This window comes from Musca vetustissima, unplaced genomic scaffold, assembly GCF_032173495.1.
Source record: "Musca vetustissima isolate MV318-11 ecotype Yass unplaced genomic scaffold, APGP_CSIRO_Mvet_v1 utg5974, whole genome shotgun sequence".
Taxonomy (NCBI): Eukaryota; Metazoa; Arthropoda; class Insecta; order Diptera; family Muscidae; genus Musca; species Musca vetustissima.
In genome coordinates this window covers 99468-120458 of record NW_026889682.1, presented here as the reverse complement: position 1 = coordinate 120458, position 20991 = coordinate 99468, and the positions used below count along the sequence as shown (strand labels likewise).

Here is a 20991-nt window from a genome sequence, read left to right as displayed (position 1 = left end):
AAAGCTTCCCGTTTCTTCAGCTCCATTCTAGAAATCCTCTATTGAATGAAGAATTTAAATAGGTCAAATATATTTGGAATTGCCCATTACGTTATGAAATTATGAGTATTAGATATAATTATTACTACTCACATCTTGACTAAGAATGAATACAAACACAATTCCTTTCATACACTCGTACACGCATACTAACACACACACCCACATTCGCACCACACACAATCATCCAACTAGACACAGATGAATAATTATGGATGGAGCACGGATTTCATTTATTCCCCATGGTAACCATACAAACATTCATTCCTTTCATTCACCCACTCACATACACACTCACACACACGCACAAAATTATGAAATACACATATATACGTACAATTATTATACATATTTATGAACATGAAAATAACAAAAACAAAAAGAGAAACGGTTAGTAGTAACTTATGTGCAATTACAAAACAGAAAAAGGAGGGAGAGAAAAATTCGGGTTGAGTTTCACAATAATACATACAGATAATAATAATACAAAAACCTATACATAATCCTACATACATATTGATAATTTAATATTTTTTGGTATGATGTTTTTATTTCATTACTACTAGTAGCATTATTATTATTATTTTGATTGTTATGTAGTTTCGCTTACCTGGCGGGTAAAATTAATGCATCAAATTCCGTTGATAAATGTCGTCGTATGATATTCTTTGAGGGCGGAATACCCAATGCTGTGGCCATTGTATCGCCCGAAAACGATGGTTCCAATACAACTAAGCCCCCATGTACGCCGCTATCTGTAAAAGCGGATAATAACAATCAGTATAGTAATAATAATGGAAATAAATAATAACAATTCAGTTTTGGGTGTGATGATGCCTGTTGTTGTCGATGTTGCTGTGGTTATTGCCTGTAAAACTGGACATTTTACATGTGTGTGTGTGTATGTGTTCACGAATAATACATAATTAGACATAATTACGATGACAGCAATTATGTCAGATTATATGATTGAGGTATTGCATTACAATTATCATTATACGTCATGATATTGGATAGGTTCGACAGTTTGTGGAGAACAAAAAAGGGGGCTGAAGGGTGTTATTGACGTGATGTCACTAGTCAGCATATATACGTTAATGATGTATAATTGAATGTTGGATTCATATTGTTGGCAATTGGCACTTTAAACGGGAGACAGAAAATTTAATTTGGGAAAATTATTCCTCATGGTATAATAATAAATATTGCAGGGAACCTTTGACATTTGGGAGAGAAAATCTACTGTGTGAACCAATGAAATAATCTCCAAAATTGGGATAACCCAAATTGTCTGTAATTTTTGGTCCTTAAAATATGTATAATACGCGAAGCACATAAGCGGGGATATATGAAACTATTTTTTTTTGTTCAAAGTCAATACTCTTAAGTTTTAAAATCCCATGTGATAGATATAGTCTCGACTGAAACATGGAGTGTGTTGTTCATTTCGTTTGTAACAATTCAAATTATTTGTCGTAGACGAAAAGTATTCTTTCCTTTCAACTCCTTGGAATGGAATTATTCTTTAAAAAATCCTTAACTTGAAATTATCCTTTTTTAAATCCTCCCCTTGGAATGGTCCTTGAAAAAATTCTTTATTTTGACATTTCGGGTTCTCCGAAACGACGTTATCGCAGAAAATTTCGAGTTCTTATTTAGATGTAGCCCTCATATACGAATATATCCCCATTTAATGCACTATTTTAAGGCATTTAAGTTTCTTGGAGGGTCAAATAACTCCTGGCGGAACATTCTCTGGTTCTCTCGAAAAAAAAACTTCTTTGCTAGGTGTATTGAAGGCCATAGGAATAATAGGAAATGACATAGCAAATATACTCGCCAGAAGTGCTACAAACCAACCTGACGGAATGTAAATAATGTCAAACCTTTTAGTGCAACGTATGTAAAACTGAGAAGCCCACGGGACGGAAACCCAAGGGGATTGGGGAAAACACAAACATTCAAATGAGGATATGACACATCGGATCTTAATGCTAAACAAAAAAAGAAATCAGCAGACTGACAGGACATAAAAGCTTTCAGGCCCACTTACACAAGATTGGGTGCGAGGGAAGCGTCTGTTGTAGAGCTTTCGGACCCAATTGACATCTTTCGTGAAATAACATACCTAAGGGGGTGTGAGTGAGAGTCAAATCCTAACATGACTTTTTCCAACATCCTTTCTTTTCTAGACCGCACAGTAAGTTCCATAACAGGTTTAAGTGTATGTCCTAATATTGGACATGTGATGGTACAACAAACCCTCATTTCAACCTAACCTAAGGCCCTAGAGGCAGCATGCGAAGTTCTCGAAGGCTAAAATACTGTCCTAATATTGGACATGTGATGGTAAACCAACCCTCTTTTCAAGCTAACCTAAGGCCCTAGAGGCAGCATGCGATGTTTTGGAACGCTAAAATACTGTCCAGCCCCTGATTTTACATTGGCCCCCAAATACACCCTTATTTTTTGATTTTCAGGGGCTAAAAAATCGCATCGCGGAAAATATGGTATTTTTACATAGTTTTCGAATAAAGGTTTCGGTTCATTTTAGGTGTTGTAAGGGTCCTAGTCTTGTGTGCTTACATCTGTGGCTGTAATTTGTAAAGTTCATATAGGTCCATGTTTTCACAGAGCCCTCATATATAAAAACCGTTTTTTTAGTTTTATTAAAGGCCTTACTCCGATTTTCTTTCCGACGCATGACGTGACAAAATACCAAATACCTTCTAGAGGTGTTCCATAAGGGGAAAACCTTATACAGGTCTCATAAGAAGGTCTTTTAGAGTATGAGGTTATTTGAGAAGCTTGCTATAGAAGATAAATCTTCGATATACTATTTATAGACCGAAGATCTTCGCAGGGATTTCAATTTGCAGAATTTATTCCAGAGATCTCTCCGAAGAACCTATTGAGATTTTCTAAGAAGACCTTCAATAGGTTTTGACACTATATCTTATTTTTACCTTCTATATCGGGATGATTTTCAAAAAGTCTAAGTAGACAGAAGTTCTTTTAGAGATCACAATAATATAGAATACCTCTACAGAGATATTTTGTGTGTCGGAGACATTTTGAAGATCACACATGTGTCGAATAAAGTCTGGAAATATATATGTTAAACGTGATTGAAAATCTACTCAAAAAACAACTACGTTTTTCGATTGACAGAGAATTTGATATGTTGGCTTAAAGTCGGTATCGATTTAGCTGTAGCTTCCATATTAATATTTTTTCGTACCGTTTTATGTAAATGATGCCCCAAAGCATTGCATATTCTTCCAACGTGGCCTAGAATGACATTATTTTGCATATTAATGGTGCTACGTCCACCCGATTGGGACAACATTTTGCAAAGAGTGCCGAATGGAGTCTGAAATTACTATGTCAAGTTTGCTTCAAATTGATTTAGATATTTATTATTCAATTCCAAGGCACTTTTTAACCTAAATAACCAACAACACCGATTAAAAAATCCTATCTTAAATAAATATGTGGACCTTAATTTATAAAAAAACAAGCATTTTTCATGGAGAAAGGCTGTTTAGTTATGGCTATAACTTACCTTTAAGATTATCGGCATATTCGCCCAAATCAATGGAGCGTGCCCAACGTATGAAACGTTGATTGGTCCATACTATTGGATCGGTATCCACATTTTCCGATTGGACTCGGCGCATGGCCAAATTTTGACGATCATATTTTACAATGCGCAAGACATGAATACCTTAAAAGAAAACAACAACAACAAACCAAAAAAATATTAAATAAATTTCGTTACATTTTGAGACAATTTTCTACCCTTATCCTCCCTCCTCCTTACCATGCACAATACTGGCCTGATGAAATTTCCTTGTTACACCCAAAAACTTTTCCAACTCCTTTTTCGATAGGGTATCCAACATGCGGGCATCAACCAGGGAATGCAGGAACGATTCAGCATACTGGGGTAAACCAATATCGGGTAGCCATTCGGAGGCAACCCATGTATGACCCAATTGGGTTATCATTGGATAGCGTACCATTTCAGGGCGACGTTGTTCTTCAATGGCCAGTCGTAGTTTTTTACGATGCATTGGGTGGGCCAAACCTAAGCCAGCTTCTAACTCCATATCGTTAAGTTCCAATAGTACCTTACCGCTTTTAACATTTTCAGCACAACGTGAACTGTATTGAGGCATACCAAGTGCAACCTCCAACCATGCTAGGACCTGAGAGGCACGCCATCTTTCCATGGGTAGTTGGGAGGCTTCACGCAATAGGCGTAGCTTTTCTGCATAACCCTCTTCGGAGAGGGGACTCCAAGCGTAATCATTAACTGTAAATATTTTATTTTTCAATTATTTTGTTCAGTTTTAGTGTTCCTTTCTTCACTTACATTCATTGGCCCCATCTGAGGATAAAGCCTTGTTTTTATTCCTTGATCTGGCGAAGACCCTTGATATACTACCCCAAGTGCCACCACGACCATTGCGGGCACCCAATGTTGTACCCGAAGTTTTGGGAGGATATTTACGAGCCACCGCTCCTGGTCCCTCGGAATCAACTGGTGATCCTAATTGTTCCACCGATCTTTATGGGTGTGATGCCAAATTCGGAAATGTGAGATTAAAAAATTGAGAATAAGACATAAATCATTTTTATTTACCTGGAATATGCTGCCGAATTCAGGGGAGATAAAGTTGGACTTCTTTCTTTGGGTGTACCATCTGTGGGAGGAAATAAAAAAGGTAATGGATTAAATTTCCGACGCAAGGTTAAAAGAGCTATCTGAATTTTAAACAATTTAATATATTATAATCAACCAGTGAGCGGAGCAGGTTACTAATAATCAGTACAGCCCCTCTAATTACTTGTCCAGATTCCCTTCACCGTAGGTTGTGTTGTGATGTTCGGCTTTCGACTCGAAAAGTACAAATAATTAAGTTTCGGCCCACTTCAACATTTTAGGCGTTGTCGTTGCCCATAACTGGAACCTCATGGAACATTTCAAAGCGATCAGGCTATATATCTGCCCTAAAGTGTGATAATAGGTTACTAAATAATATATGAATACGTAAGCAACTGTAAATATTTAAGAGTAACTCCCGCATCCGAGTACCTACCACAATATGATTTGTATCAATTTAAAGGTCAAACACTCCTCTTGGATATACTATCAACTTCTCGGGTCTATGTCCTTCAGGACGCCATTGTTCACAAAAAACTCAGGGTCCATTTGACCCGCTAAATATTGACCGATCCTTATAAAAACAGGTATGTTTATTCTTTGGCCCGACCCCCTTCTCCATGTGAAAATTCGCGTAGTTCGGGCCATAATTGCGGCCTCTGGAGCGACCAGAAAATGGGACAAAAATAAAGTATTTGATCCATTTCATCCCCTAAATATTAACCGATCTTTATCAAAAACAATAGGGGTCTTCATTGGCCAGAACCCATCCTACATGCAAAATTTCGTGAAGATTGGTCCATAACTGTGGCCTGTATCGTGTTTACAAATTATAATGGACAGACGGACGGACACACATGTCTAGATCGACTCAGCTAGTCGAGATATGACGATCGGTATACATAAAGGTGGGTCTAGGACCAATATTTCGTGGCTTTACAAACTTTTGGGGCTGCACAAAGCTTTAATACCCTGACAACATAGTTGTGTAGGATATAAAATAAAAATAAAAAACTGACCAAATTTTTATAAAAAAAATTACAAAAAAAAAACTATCACTTACATTGATACATATTTTGACTAGACACTAGCGATATACTATCCGGATCGACGGTAATGCATGGTCCATTATCCGACACACCATCGCTGAAATTCATATCACCACCGGTACTTTCACGATCACTGTTATTACGCAAGGCGGAATCATTTGAACAGGAATTACGATCACCCGCAGTATTACCCGAACTATTACTGAACGCGGATAGGGAATTTGAATTACCACGCCCACTGTCATCGTTACGATATGTGGCCATATTGGAACCACCACTACCCGGACCTCCACTACTACCGGCACCACTATTCATTTGTGCATTCATTAGGCCCGATGTTGCTGAGGGTGGGGTGAGTGGGGCAAATGACAACAAACTCTCCTGATCGGACATACAACCTTGGCCAGCCATTTGCCTTTGCAGTTGTTCCTGCAACTTCTGCAACTGCATATCTCGGGCACTCAACTGCTGGGCCAAGGACAACGATCTTTCTGCCTCATCTCTGGCCTGTTTCAATAGCTGCCAACGTTCACGTTCACGATCACCCGACAGCTTGGCATTATTCGATTCGGATTCTCGTACCCGCTCTTGATAGTTACGTATGAAATCTCTCAGTTCTTGTTCTTTTTCTTGTAATGAGGCACATAACTGCTTCACCTGACCGACTAGTTCATTTTTATCACTTCGCAGTTTTTTCCTTTCGATGCGTAAATTCATTAATTGATTTTTAGCCGATCGTAATTCTTGTTCCAAACGATCGATACGTTGTTGGGTATTTGAACTACTGCCATCTGTTGATTGTCCATCGCCACAACTATTCGAATCGGAGAGATCAATACCGCCGACAGCACCCTCGGGAGAGGTTTCGAGTAGCTTTCGCAGTCTGTGGAGTTCGGCATTTAGTCGTTCGTTTTCCTCACGTAATTTTGTTGGGGAATCTGTAATGGAAGAAAATTCAGAGGGAATTTAAAATTAAAGTCTTAATTAGCAGTTTGATATATTTATTTTCTTCAATATTTGTAATCTATTTAATTTTTTATTATATGCACATAAAATATAAAATGAAAAATAAAAATTAAAATTCCATGCAAGGTATCAAAATGAGTTACAAATAAAAGAACAAGCTAGCCAATCCCTGGTGGAGAAGGTAATAAATTTGACCATCCCATCTATTTATATCTTTCCTCGTGATGAACAAAAAATAAAAATTCAGGAGGAAGGACTATATGTACATTAGTTAAAGATTCGTATATAACTGTGAGGACCTATGACCCCATATTGAAAATTGTCTTTAGAGAGTACATCTGACAAAATAACAATAACAAATCGGAAGGGAAAAATATCTTTGGTCCCACCGTTGGAAAATTCAGCCTTCATGAAGAAACATCCGACAACGACATGATTTTGATTGACTTCGCGGCAGCAAAAAACATGGTAGTTAGCAGCATCAGATTCAAGCATATCGATATACACGAAGCCACCTGGATTTCTCCTGATAAAGCAACGAGAAATCAAACTGATCATGTTGTGATAGACGGAAGGCATTCATGCAGCGTATTAGATGTTCGATCGATACAAGGAGCGGAGCACTACCATGCACCAGCTGCTTAGTATAATTCGGCTAGAGGAATGCATGCCCAATGATTGGAACCTCAGCAGCGTGAACAAAAAAGGAGACAAGACGATATGTGCCAACTATAGAGGAATAAGTCTCCTTCCCATCGCATATAAAGTGCTATCCAGCGTGCTGTGTGAACGACTGAAGCCAATGGTCAATGACGTTATTGGACTATACCAATGCGGCTTCAGACCTGGCAAATCCACACGTACCACCTATTCGGCGACTATAAAACAGCATTCGACAGTCCTATCCGTTCAGAGGTGTTTAAGGCAATTCCTGCAAAATTAATACGGCTATGCAGGACAACTTTAAGTGGCACAAGATCAGCAGTTAAAGTAGGAAAGGACCTACCGGAGCCCTTCAATACCGAACGAGGATTCAGACAAGGTGACAGTTTGTCGTGTGATGTTTTTTAATATCCTACTGGAAAAGTCCTACGAGACGCAAAGATGAACAGAAATGGTACTCTGCACACCAAACAACACAAGGTACTCGCCTACGCCGATGACAGCGATATAATGGGTCGAACATTGCGAGCGGTAACAGCCACCTTTGAACAAATTGAAAAGGAGTCTGCCACAGTGGGTCTGGCAGTAAACGGCGAGAAGACAAAAGCGCAAGGCTAGTCTTCTGTAGCTTCGAGGTAGTTAAAGACTTTATATACCTTGGTACCGCCATAAATAAAACGAATGACATCAGTTTTGAAATTCGGAGAAGTATGGTGATGGCCAACAGATGCTACTATGGTCTAAGTAAGCAGTTTAGAAACAAGGCCACTACCCGCCAAACTAAACTCATACTTTACATGATGCTGATACTACACGTGATGTTTTATGGATCTAAAGCATGGGTACATGCGCAAGCAGATGAGGCAGCTTTTGGGGTGTTTGAATGAAAAATTCTCCGAAAGATGTACGGGCCAATCAGCGTCAACGGTGAATATCGGCGTCGTATGAACTACGTGGTTTACAATTTATACGCGGACATGGACAAAGGCAGTTTCATGTTGTGCGACTGAATGAGAATGCCCCAGCTCAAAAGGCATATAAAACGAGCTTAGAAGGGAAAGGCCACGAATTAGATGGAAAGACCAAGTAGAAAACAACATCTTGGAACGTGGTCTTTCAAATTGAAGGAGATGCGCACAAGACCGACGGGCTTGAATATCTTTTTTAAGCTCGGCTTGTGGAACAACCGTTTTGTAACAAGCCAGCTAAGTAAGTACTCCAAACTCCCACAGTTTGTCCGATTGAGACGAAATTTCTCAACACTTTTATGTGGTTAGTTTCTTTGGAATCGGTTCAGATTTAGATATAGCTCACATATAAACAGGGTGGTGCATTTAGTGGTTTCAAAATATAAGAAAAGTATACATTTGTCAAACTAAGTTGATAAATCAATTTTTCCTTTAAGTTGAAGGTCTTATTTTGACAAAAAGGGTCGCTTAACTATTTCACAATGAATAAAAATGATCAGACCCTACTATAAAAACGTCGATGGTGTGGAGAATGTTTCGATTGCTCTTTGTTCTCAGTGAGACAGGCATCTGTCCCTGTGGGTATGTTAATAAATAAAATTGTCGTAATTGTGGTTCTGAGAATCCTCAATTAATAGAAAAATCATAAAATTCAGAAATAGTCAATGTTTGCTGTGCTTTGTGGTCCGAAGGCGTGATTGGGCCTACATTTTTCGAAAATGAAGATGTCACTGTCACCGTTAGTTCGGATCGTTGTGATAATATGATTACCGAATACTTTATTGCCTGCTGTTGAAGGATACGACATGGAGAATATATGGTTTCAACAAGACGGAGACACATAACTCGAACGAATATGGCTTTATTGTAAGAGACATTTCCTGGACGCTTAATTTCTCATCGTGGCGATATCAAGTGGCCACCGAGATCATGTGATTGACACCATTAAACTTGTTTAAAGGTCTACTAATAATCCTTCAGCTCTTAAGGACTTAGAAACATTCGTCAAGTTTACGGAGGTTTTCTGAATTACACAGAGGTTTCATAAAGTATATCTATATATATAAAAGAGCTTAGTGTTAAGTGAGTGAGTGACTGACTGACAGATCATCGCCCAGACGAAACGGCTAAAGCTAGAAGCTTGAAATTTTGAGTGTGGGTTGGTGTTGGTGTGTAGGCGTGAGATAAGGCTGGGTTTTTGGAAATTCGAACTAGAAGGGTACGAAAAGTACTTAAATGTACCAAATATGGTACCCTTTGTATTAGGCGAACGGGAAGAGCTAGAATTCTGAAATTTGGAATGTGGGTCACTGATGAAAAGTTGGGAAGATGTACAAAAGCGTTTTTGGAAATTCGTACTAGAACGGTACGAAAAGTACTAAAAAGTACTAAATGTGATACCATTTGTATTTGGCGAACCGGTAGAGCTAGAACTCTGAAATTTGGATTGGTGGTCGCTGAGTGTAGGATAGATGTACCAACGGGTTTTTGGAAATTCGAACTATAAATATCCGAAAAGTACTAAAATGTACTTAATTTTGTACAATTTCGTAGCATGTGAATTGATAGAGCTAAAAACTTGAAATTTGGAATGCGAATTAGGGATGAGATGTAGAGTCCATTTAAGGAGATGGTTTTGGAAGCGTGGACTCATGTGTACGAAAAGTACTATATGGTACTATATTTGGTACAAATTTAATTTGGAGCTGGAATCCTGAAATTTGAAATTAACATTACCGTCGGAGTGTAGGATTGGTAATGTACGTAGTTTTGGAATTTTTTTCAGTAATTTATATTCATGGGTACTAAATGGTACTAAATTTGGTACAATTTGAATTTTATGCGAACCAATAGAGCTAGAATCGTGAAATTTGGAGTCAGGATCACTGTTGGGGTGTAAGATCGAGATATGTAGGAAGTTTTAAAAATTTTTACTAATGTGTACTAAATTTGGTACAATTTGAATTGGAATCTTGGATTTAGGATTACTCTGGGGGTGAAAGTTTGGGTTAAGTGGGACGTTTTGGAAATTCGTACTACTGTGTACTAAATTTGGTACAATTTGAATTGTAAGTGAACCGAAAGAGTTGTAATCCTAAAACTTGGATTTAGGATCACTGTGGGGGTGTAGGATTGGGGTATTTAGGAAGTTTTGGAAATTGGTACTACTATGTACTAAATTTGGTACAATTTGAATTGTGGGTGAACCAATAGAGCTGGAATCCTGAAACTTTGTGTTAGGATCACTGTAGTTGTGTAGGATTGGGGTATGTAGGAAGTTTTGGAAATTCGTACTATTTATGTTAATGATTGAGCTATACCGAGAGACATATTTGGAAATTCGTATTTATGTGTACGAAAAGTACTAAACGGTACTAGATTTGGTACAATTTGGATTTGGGTGAACGGGGAGAGCTGGAAACCTTAAATTTGAAACAATGGTTGCTGTTAAAATATATAATTGAGATATGGAAGCATAGTACTAATGTGTTCTTAATGGTACTATATTTGGTACAACTTGATTATTTATGAACGGATAGAGCAGTGTACTAAATTTGGTACACATTGAATTGTGGATGAACCGATAGAGCTGGAATCCTGAAACTTGGATTTAGGATCACTGTGGGGGTGTAGGATTGGGGTATGTAGGAAGTTTTGGAAATTGGTACTACTATGTACTAAATTTGGTACAATTTGGATTGTGAGTGAACCGATAGCGTTGGAATTCTGAAACTTGGAATTAGGATCACTGTGGAGTGTAGGTTTAGGTTAAGTAGGAAGTTTTGGAAATTCGTACTACAGTGTACTAAATTTGGTACAAATTGAATTGTGGATGAACCGATAGAGTTGGAATTCTAAAACTTGGATTTAGGATAACTGTGGGTTTAGTAAGAAGTATTGGAAATTCGTACTACTCTGTACTAAATTTGGTACATTTAAATTTGAATTTGAAATCATTATGAGGGTGTAGGATCGGGGTATGCAGGAAGTTTTGTTGGAAGTAGAAGGGTACGAAAAGTACTAAAATGTACCAAATATGGTACCCTTTTTATTAGCGAACGTGAAGACCTAGAAATGGAATGTTGGTCACTAATGGAAAGTTAGAAATATGTGCAAAAGGGTTTTTGGAAATTCGACCTATAAGTGTACTAAAGGTACTAAACTTTACTGAATTTAGTTCAGGTTGGGAAGTGGTGTTGATGTACGGAAATGGTTTAAGACATTCGTACTTATGTGTATAAAAGTGTAAAATTGTACTAAATTCCGTACTAATTACTCTCAGTTGAGTGTGTAGAGATGGAATCGTGATAATCGGAATTAGCTTTAAAAAATAGTACTTATTTGTACGAAAAGTACTAAATGGTACTAAATTTGGTGGAAGTTGGATTTAGGTGAACAGATTGAGCTGAAGTCTTCAAATTGGGAATTAAAATGACTGTTGGAGTGTAGGACTGAGGTAGATTATGAAATTCGTACTTATTGGTACGAAAGGTATATATGGTACTAAATTTAGTACAATTTGGATGTTGCTTGAAAGGATAGAACTGAAAACCTGAAATTTGGAATTAAGATTTCTGTTGAAGATTGAGCTATAGAGACATCTTTGGAAACTCGTATTTATGTGTACGAAAAGTACTAAACGGCACTAGATGGATTTGGGTGAACGGAGAGAGCTGGAAACCCATAATTTGGACTGATGGTTGATGTTTGAATATAGAATTGATATATGGAAGCATATTACCTATGTGTACTAAATAGTACTTTATTTGGTAAAACTTGATTACGTGTGAACGGATAGAGCTGGACTCCCGAATTTTTTAATTAAAATTACTGTTCAAGTGTAGTATTGAGCTATGGAGACAACTTTGGAAACTCGAATTTATGTGTACCAATAGTAAATAGAATAGAAAATTCACTAAATTTGGAATAATTTGAATTTGGGTAACGGAGAGAGCTGGAAACCTAAAATTTAGAATGTTGGTCATTGACAGAGAGTTAGAAAGAAGGACCAAAGGGTTTTTGGTACTAAATTTAGTGGAGGTGACGGTATAGAGGTAGTCTTGAAAATGTATAATTATGTGTTCCAAAAGTTCTAAATGGAATTACATGTGCAACCTGTACGTTTTTGCTAATGTGTGAATTTCGGAAAATAGTGCTTATGTGTATGAAGAGTACTTAATGGTAATAAACTTGATATTAAATATACGAATAGAGGTGGAATTCAGAACTATAGTACAACGATTTCCATATGAAATATTTTTTTATTCCTGTTCCGCATACGAAGTAGCGGGTACTTTGCTAGTATATATATATATATATATAAAGTATATGTGTTTATGAAAGAGATTTCGGATTTAAAGTTCAAATGAAATTTAAAAGTTTCTAAAAAATATTGACACTCTTTTGGAGTTACCAAAAGGAGAGAACCCATGGGTCCCACCTTTGAACTTGATCTAGTTTTGGTAAAGCTAATAGGTCGTGCAAAGATTGGTTAAAATCGTTCGCATGATTTTATAAAATTAATTTTTTACTGGAGGGGATTAATGGATTCGAGCTTAATCTAAGTCAGGAAAGAAATGTGCAAAGCTTGGACTAAAACGTTCCCTTCGTTCTCATCCCAACTGTACCCAATATTTTGATGAGTCCCATTTTCGATCATATTAAACTGTATATACTTTTATTCGCCTTAGAGCGATAATTTAAAACGTCATCGTTGCATGATGTTGACTTAAACAAACACAGGAAATGTGTTTCATTATTTACAATTGTTTTAATATATGTGCACTACATTTCATTTGTAATATTCTACGTGAAATTCATATACAAACATATATTCCTTAATATAACTACTTTTTATACCCTTCACCACACTGTGGTACAGAGTATTATGTCTTTGTGCATATGTTTGTAACAGGCAAAAGGAATTGAGATAGACACATGGCTCCTTTTGATAATATGCATAGATGCATAGAATCACTTTCTAAGTCGATTTACGCATGTCCGTCCGTCCGTCCGTCTGTCCATGTTAAATTGTAAACAATGTACAGGTCGCATTTATTATTCGAATTGGATGAAATTTGGTACAGCTCATTCATTTGGCCCAAGGACGAACCCTATTGAAATTGGGAAAAATCGGTTCAGATTTAGATATAGCTCCCATATCTAGTTTAGTCCGATTTCATGTAAATGGTGCACCAAAGACCCTATATATCTTTCGATTTGCACGAAATTTGTCATAGCGCACTGAATTAACTCTAGAATGGTGTGTGCAAAGTTTCATAAAAATCGGTTCAGGTTTAGATATAGCTCCCATATATAGTATCCTACGATTTCATGTAAATGGTGCACCAAAGTCCCTATATATCTGCCGATTTGCACGAAATTTGGCATAACGTACTGAATTGAGCGTAGATGTCTGATGTTTGCCAAGTTTCGTGAAAATCGGTGCAGATTTAGATATAGCTCCAATATATAGTATCATCCGATTTCATGTAAATGGTGCACCAAAGTCCCTATATATCTTTCGATTTGCACGAAATTTGGCATAATGTACTGAATTGAGCGTAGAGTATTGTCTGCCAAGTTTCGAGAAAATCGCTCCAGATTTAGATATAGCTCCCATACATAGTTTCGTCCGAGTTTATATATAGTGTGCACCAAAGTCCCTATATATCATTCGATTTGCACGAAATTTGGCGTAGCGTATTGAATTAAGTCTAGACTGATGTGTGCCAAGTTTCGTGAAAATCGGTCTAGATTTAGATATAGCTCCCATATATAGTTTCGTCCGCTTTCATGTAAATGGTGCACCAAAGTCCCTATATATCCTTCGATTTGCACGAAATTCGGCATAACGTACTGAATTGAGCGTAAAGTGATGTCTGCCAAGTTTCGTGAAAATCGGTCCAGATTTAGATATAGCTCCCATATATAGTTTCGTCAGATTTTTCCAAATTTCGATTTGCACCGAATATGGCATAGCGTACTGAATTTAGTCCAGACTGATGTCTGCCAAGTTTCGGTTGAGATTTAGATATAGCTCAGTTATATTATAGATTGATTTTAAGTAATTCGCGCACCAAGGATCCAATATATGGCTGATAGAAACAAAACGTACTGAAATAAGCATTACCAAAGCTGTGACAATTTTCGTTGAAATCGGTTCATATTACGATATAACTTCCATATGTATTTTCGCCCGATTTTAAGTAAATTAGACATCAGACTCCTCATGTTTGTCAGATTGACACCAAATTTTACACAACGTACAAAATTGAGCATAGAATTACTTTGTTGCGTTTTCTAGAAGCACAGACCTATTGATGACCTATTGAAATTTGTTTGAAGTCGATTTACATACTTTTGTCCGATTATAATAATCGAATGACATGTTTATAGATAGATCTAAGTCGATTCACATACTGGTTTTTAAATATATAGTTTATTACAAATGTGTTTAGCCGGAAGTCATACAAAAACTACGGTTTTTATATATTCCATCTGGTGTTTTTAATTGTATGGCATAATTGTTTTTATCTTGATTTTTTTGCTTCACCCCAATTTTCTTGTTTGCCTACTCCATGTGGTGCGTATGATTTATATTGATTTCCTGCTCAGCTTTGCTCTCAATAATATTCATACGCCACAGGGTCATTACGAATGCATAACTTCAATTGCAACAGAAATCCTTGCAATGTTTCTTTTTTTTTAAATTTCACAGTTTATGTGAATGCACAGAAGTATGGAATTATCGAAATAAAAAAAATATGTATATTCCGAACTAATAATCCTGACGTTTTTTGCTGCACAACATAAATATTTAATTAAAAACTTTATTTATTTTATGTGAACAGAAAAAAAGCGAAACTAGTGATGGAAAACAAAAACACGAACATACACACAAACAAAGTGCAATGAAATGGACAATAGAGCAATAATAAAAAAAAAACACCCAGCAAAACAAAAACATCATTCACAACCAGCACAATAGACAACGAGAGACACGTACAGAAAATTTAATAAAACTCTTTACATTTCATGGCAAAATAAACATCAGCATTGTAATTAGAGGCAAGGAAACGCAATGCTGGATTTTTTTTCGGTTCCTCGCTGAATAAAAACAAAAAACCAAATGAAAATCCAACAAAAAACCACACAAAGTGAAAAAATTAAGCAGCAAAAAATGAATATAACAATAATTATAAAAAACTACAACAACAGCAGTAACAACTAAAACAAGTACAGAAAGTAATTAACAATTTGTAGAATAATGAAAGTTTCGTAGGAAGTGTAAAGGAATTCCAGGAACAACAACAGAAACAAAGTGTGTCGCAACAAGTTCGAAATTTTGTTATTTCGTAAGTTTTGTCGGTTTATTTAACTAATTACTGAGTAATTATTTGTAGAAGCGAAGACAGTGGAACTGGAACTTCTGCGAAATAATAACTAAGCAATTGAAGATAACTAAATGTAATATTTTCGGGGAAAAAAGTTTAATTGTGTAAACTTTTGTCAAATTAAAACGATCACATTGTGACAGTAACTAGAAAAATTGCTTAAAGGGCAATAGAAAGTTGAGGTTAAGTGATGGGACGTAGTACAAAGACAAAACTTTACTAATTTTATTCTAACATGAGCTTTTATGTTTTATCGAAATTGCAAATTAAAAAAGAGAGAAGGAAGGAATTAAAGTAAAACCAGTAAGGAAAGTCGTAAAATCGGACGGGACCGACTATATGATACCCTTCACCACTATGGGTATATTAAACAGGACCATTAACATGAAATTGGATGAACTAAAATATGTAATAATTATGGAAATGTGAATCGACTAAGATCAATCCATAAACATGTCATCCGTTTGTTACGCTATTCTATGCTAAGTTTTGTACGATGTGCAAAATTTCTTGTCAATCTGAAAAACATGAGGAGTTTAATGCACCATTTACCTAAAATCGGACGAAAATATATATCACTTGTCACAGGTTAGGTTATACTAATTATGTTTCTATCAGCCATATATTGGTTCCTTGGTGCGTCAATTACATAAAATCAATCGATAATATATAAGGGAGCTATATCTAAAAGTCCTATATATCTTTTGATTTGCACGAAATTTGGCACAGCGTACTTAATTAAGCCTAGAATGGTGTGTGCTAAGTTTCATAAAAATCGGTTCAGATTTATATATAGCTCCCATATAAATTTTCGTCCGATTTAAGGTAAATGGTGCACCAATGTCCCTAAATATATTTCGATTTGCACGAAATTTGGCACAGCGTACTGAATTAAGCCTAGAATGATGTGTGCTAAGTTTCGTGAAAATCGGTTCAGATTTAGATATAACTCCCATATATATTTTCGTCCGATTTAAGGAAAATGGTGTATCAAAGTCTCTGTATATCTTTCGATTTGTACGAAATTTGGTACAACGTACTGAATAAAGTCTAGAATGATGTGTGTTAAGTTTCGTGAAAATCAAAAATGCGACGTCTGTTAAGATTCATCTGTTGAATTTACCCAAAATGGTGAAGGGTATCATATAGTCGGCCCCGTCCGACTTTACCTCTTTCCTTACTGGTTTTTAAACTTGGGTTTTGGTAATAAATCGGTGATTTTCCAAAAATATTTTTTCAATGGTCCACCATTTTGTTAATTTTAGAGCGAAGTCAATAATCCTAGTTCATACGAGAGCCAGATATGTACTCTTTCTAACACCGTTGGAATTTTCGGATTCCGATATTCCAGTGAGGAGTTATCATGCCCGCCATCAAAAATAAGAACTTTTCTTTAATTACAAAAAACAACAACAAAATTTTTTTGTAAATTACACTGTGCTACAAAATAACAAAAAAAAATTTTTAACGGTTCTAATGTACCAATTCTGTTTAGTTGGAGTCCCTGGATCACGAAAATACCTTTGGTTTTTCTGGGTCACTTCGAAAATTAATTTTATAACGGTAAATATAGAGAAAAACGTGGTTTCATGGATTTTCCATTTTAAACTTGAATAACTTATTGACTTTATAACGGATTTATATTATTCTTTTTTTATTTCGAAGAGTACAATTTTTCCTTTCAAACAAGATATATATTTGGTAAATCGGTTGAGGATTGGCTGAGTTACAGCGGTTGAAATGTGAAAAAATACGCATAAAATGACAAAATTTATTTTTCTTCGGACTGTACGATGAAATTATGATATCAAGCCATATAAATTTTATTATATTACGGGGAAGAAAATTAAGTTAGCTTTCGAAAATGATAAAAATCAAAAAAATCGGTTAAAAAATGGATGACTTATACACATTTTTGTATTGAATCTATGCATATTCTCTAAAGGAAATATGTGTCTGTATCGTTTCCTGTTACAAACCGTTATGATTGTAACAGGCAAAAGGAGACGAAATAGAACCATATTTCCTTTAGAGAATATGCATATAATCAATACAAAAATGCGTATAAGTCATCCATTTTTTAACCGATTTTTTTGATTTTTATCATTTTCGAAAGCTAATTTAATTTTCTTCTCCGTAATATAAAAAAATTTATATGGCTTGATATCATAATTTCATCGTACAGTCCGAAGAAAAATAAATTTTGTCATTTTATGCGTATTTTTTCACATTTCAACCGCTGTAACTCAGCCAATCCTCAACCGATTTACCAAATATATATCTTGTTTGAAAGGAAAAATTGTACTCTTCGAAATAAAAAAAAGAATAATATAAATCCGTTATAAAGTAAATAAGTTATTCAAGTTTCAAATGGAAAATCCATGAAACCACGTTTTTCTCTATATTTACCGTTATAAAATTAATTTTCGAAGTGACCCAGAAAAATCAAAGGTATTTTCGTGGTCCAGGGACTCCAACTAAACAGAATTGGTACATTAGAACCCCTGAAAAATGTTCGTGTCGCACAGTGTTATTTTTCTTCTCTTTTAAATTTTCAAATATATATGGGCGAAGTTGCAAACCTTAACAAGCATTGGTATTGATTTACCAGCCCATTGAAAATCTTGAAAAATTAAAATCGAGAATGGTTGGGGTTCACTTAAATCGGACGAAAATATATATGGGTCCTATATCTAAATCTGAACCGATTTTTCCCAATTTCAATAGAGTTTGTCCTTGGGCCAAACAAATGAGCTGTGCTAAATTTCATCCAATTGTGATCATAAATGCGACCTGTACTTTGTTTACAATTTAACATGGACAGACAGACGGACATATATAAATCGATTTAGAAAGTGATTCTATGCATATTCTCAAAAGGAACCATGGGTCTATCTCGATTATTATTGCCTGTTACAAACATATGTACAAAGACATAATACCCTGTACCACAGTATGGTGAAGGGTATACAAATTAATAAACGCAAACAATATGTTATTTTCATTAGTGAAATCTCAGCAACAAATAAAATACAAAGCGGTAGCCAAATAAAAAAATTCTATATCCTTTTATTATGTTACATATTGTTGTTTTGTTCAAATGGCCTCTACCCCGACTCTACTCGCCATCCATCTATATCTCTTACCTGGATGTTGTTGAACCGACTTCATCATATCATTATTTTGATTGCCATCACAATAGTTGTGTTTGTTAAAATTCGAAAATGTCGATGAGGAGGATGACGATGATAATGATACTGTTGCTGTCATTGTCTGTGACACAGTTGGTGAAGTGGTTGCTGCTGCTGCTGCAGCCGCTGTTGTTGATACCTTTGTCATAGGTCCAGTTGCCATTTTGGTTTCTATGGTTTTTATGACAGCACGTGTGTCTTTTGTTGGCGGCAGTGGCGGTGGCTGATGCTGTCCCGAGTTATATGATGACAATGAACAAATATTGTTGGCGTTCCTTTTGTCGACTATTTAAAAATCAATTTGAATATGGTTCAGTTTTGTGCTCAGAACATGTGTGTGTGTGGTATCATCAGTTCTCTGTCTACTCGTTTGTTTGTTTATTTGTTTGTTATTGAACGAAATTTCATTTAAGTTTATCTTTTTGTTTTTTTTTTATTAAATTTTTGTTGGATTGTTCACATGAGTGTGCATTGTGCTGTATATATTTGATTTTTTTGGCGAATCTATTTGTTTTTCCCAATTTATATTTAACAAAAAATAATAGTTGAGCTGAATTCCGCACAACTTTTGAGGTTTGTTATTTTGTTTATTTGTGTACTAAAATCCTAGCATAACTTTAATATCGTGAAAGTGGCAGATTTATATTTAAATTTCATATTTATAAACACACACAACGTTGATTTAAAGCTTTAATCGTTAGTTTAAATATAGAATTAAACAATTTGGTGTTAGTAAAATTTAACTGGTGTCATTTTAATCCAGTGAAGCTATTACCTTATTATTTGTATAAAGATCACTAAAGATCACCGAAGTTTAACATTAACCAGTGAGCGGAGCAGTATAGACCATACGATACCCTACACAACTACTACGGAACTATTACTTTCTCCGGAGGTTTATTACGAGCCTGGGCAATATTTCGTGATATTTGCAACATCTTGCCCGATGAGAGGTCAACTGCACCTCTCCCTTACACTGACATATTTTCGGAATATTACTAATATTCAGTACAGCCCTTCTAATTTTTTGTCCGTTCGGTTCCCTTCAACGAGGGATGTGTTGTGATGTTCGACTTATAATTGTGGCCTATAAATCGACTCGAAAACACAAAAAATTAAGTTTTCGGTCCACTTCATCTCAAAATTTGTATCAGATCATCACCAAAAATTGTCCCTAACCATAACCGGAACCTTATGGAAAATTTCAAAGCTATCAGCGCTGTAGGTCCACCCTCTATTGTAAATATTGAAGTGTAACTCTCATATCAGAGTAGATACATCATTATATTTGATATCAACTTAAAGTCTACCTACTCCTCTTGGATATACCATCAATTTCTCGGGTCAATATCCTTCAGGAATAAATAAATACGCCATAGAATAAACATTTTGTCATTTTTCACACGAAAGTCAGGGTCCATTTGACCTGCTAAATATTCACCGATCTTTATCAGAAGAGGCATGCTCATGCTTTGGCCCGATCCCCTACTCCATGTAAAATTTCACGATGTTCGGACCATAATTGCGGCCTCTGGAGCGACTAGAAAAACCGACAAAAATTTAGTATTTGATCCATGTCATCCCCTAAATATTAACCGATCTTTACCAAAAACAATAGGGGTCTTCATTGGCGAGAACCCATCCTACATGCAAAATTTCGTGAAGATCGGTCCATAACTGTGGCCTGTATCGTGTTTACAAATTATAATGGACAGACGGACGGACACACATGTCTAGATCGACTTAGCTAGTCGAGATGAGACGATCGGTATAGTTAAAGGTGGGTCTAGGACCAATATTTCGCGGCGTTGCAAACTCTTGGGGTTGCACAAAGCTATAATACCCTGACAACATAGATGTGTAGGGTATAATAATTCCGTATCTCAGTCAGTTCAATAATTCCGTATCTTCTCGAAGAAAATACATTTATTTAAGTTAGAGCTTCTGGAGGTACCAGAAGGAGTGGATCGGTATTCCCCAATTTTCGAAGAAAAATATTATATTGTGCAAAAATTGGTTGAAATCGGTTACTCCCTTCAAGAGCTATCG

The 20991-nt window shown here is 36.0% G+C and overlaps 1 protein-coding gene across 1 annotated transcript; it reads right to left on the bottom strand.

Moving 5' to 3' along the window:
* Positions 1-645: 645 nt before the first annotated feature.
* On the bottom strand, positions 646-19105 carry LOC133337332 (kazrin-A). The gene is made up of 7 exons (XM_061545565.1): positions 18898-19105; positions 5772-6695; positions 4688-4748; positions 4418-4611; positions 3863-4357; positions 3605-3766; positions 646-794 (listed from the first exon to the last, which is right to left on the bottom strand). The coding sequence occupies exons 1-7, from the start codon at positions 19103-19105 to the stop codon at positions 646-648; spliced, it is 2193 nt and encodes a 730-aa protein (XP_061401549.1).
* Between the last annotated feature and the right edge of the window lie 1886 nt (positions 19106-20991).

Excerpts from the sequence above, each read along its gene's own strand:
- LOC133337332 (XM_061545565.1), bottom strand. The coding sequence starts at position 19,105 with ATGGCAACTGGACCTATGACAAAGGTATCAACAACAGCGGCTGCAGCA. Across the intron at positions 4,612-4,687 it reads AATTCGGCAGCATATTCCAG|ATCGGTGGAACAATTAGGAT; the intron begins GTAAATAAAAAT and ends ACACCCATAAAG. Across the intron at positions 4,358-4,417 it reads CTCAGATGGGGCCAATGAAT|TTAATGATTACGCTTGGAGT; the intron begins GTAAGTGAAGAA and ends AAATATTTACAG.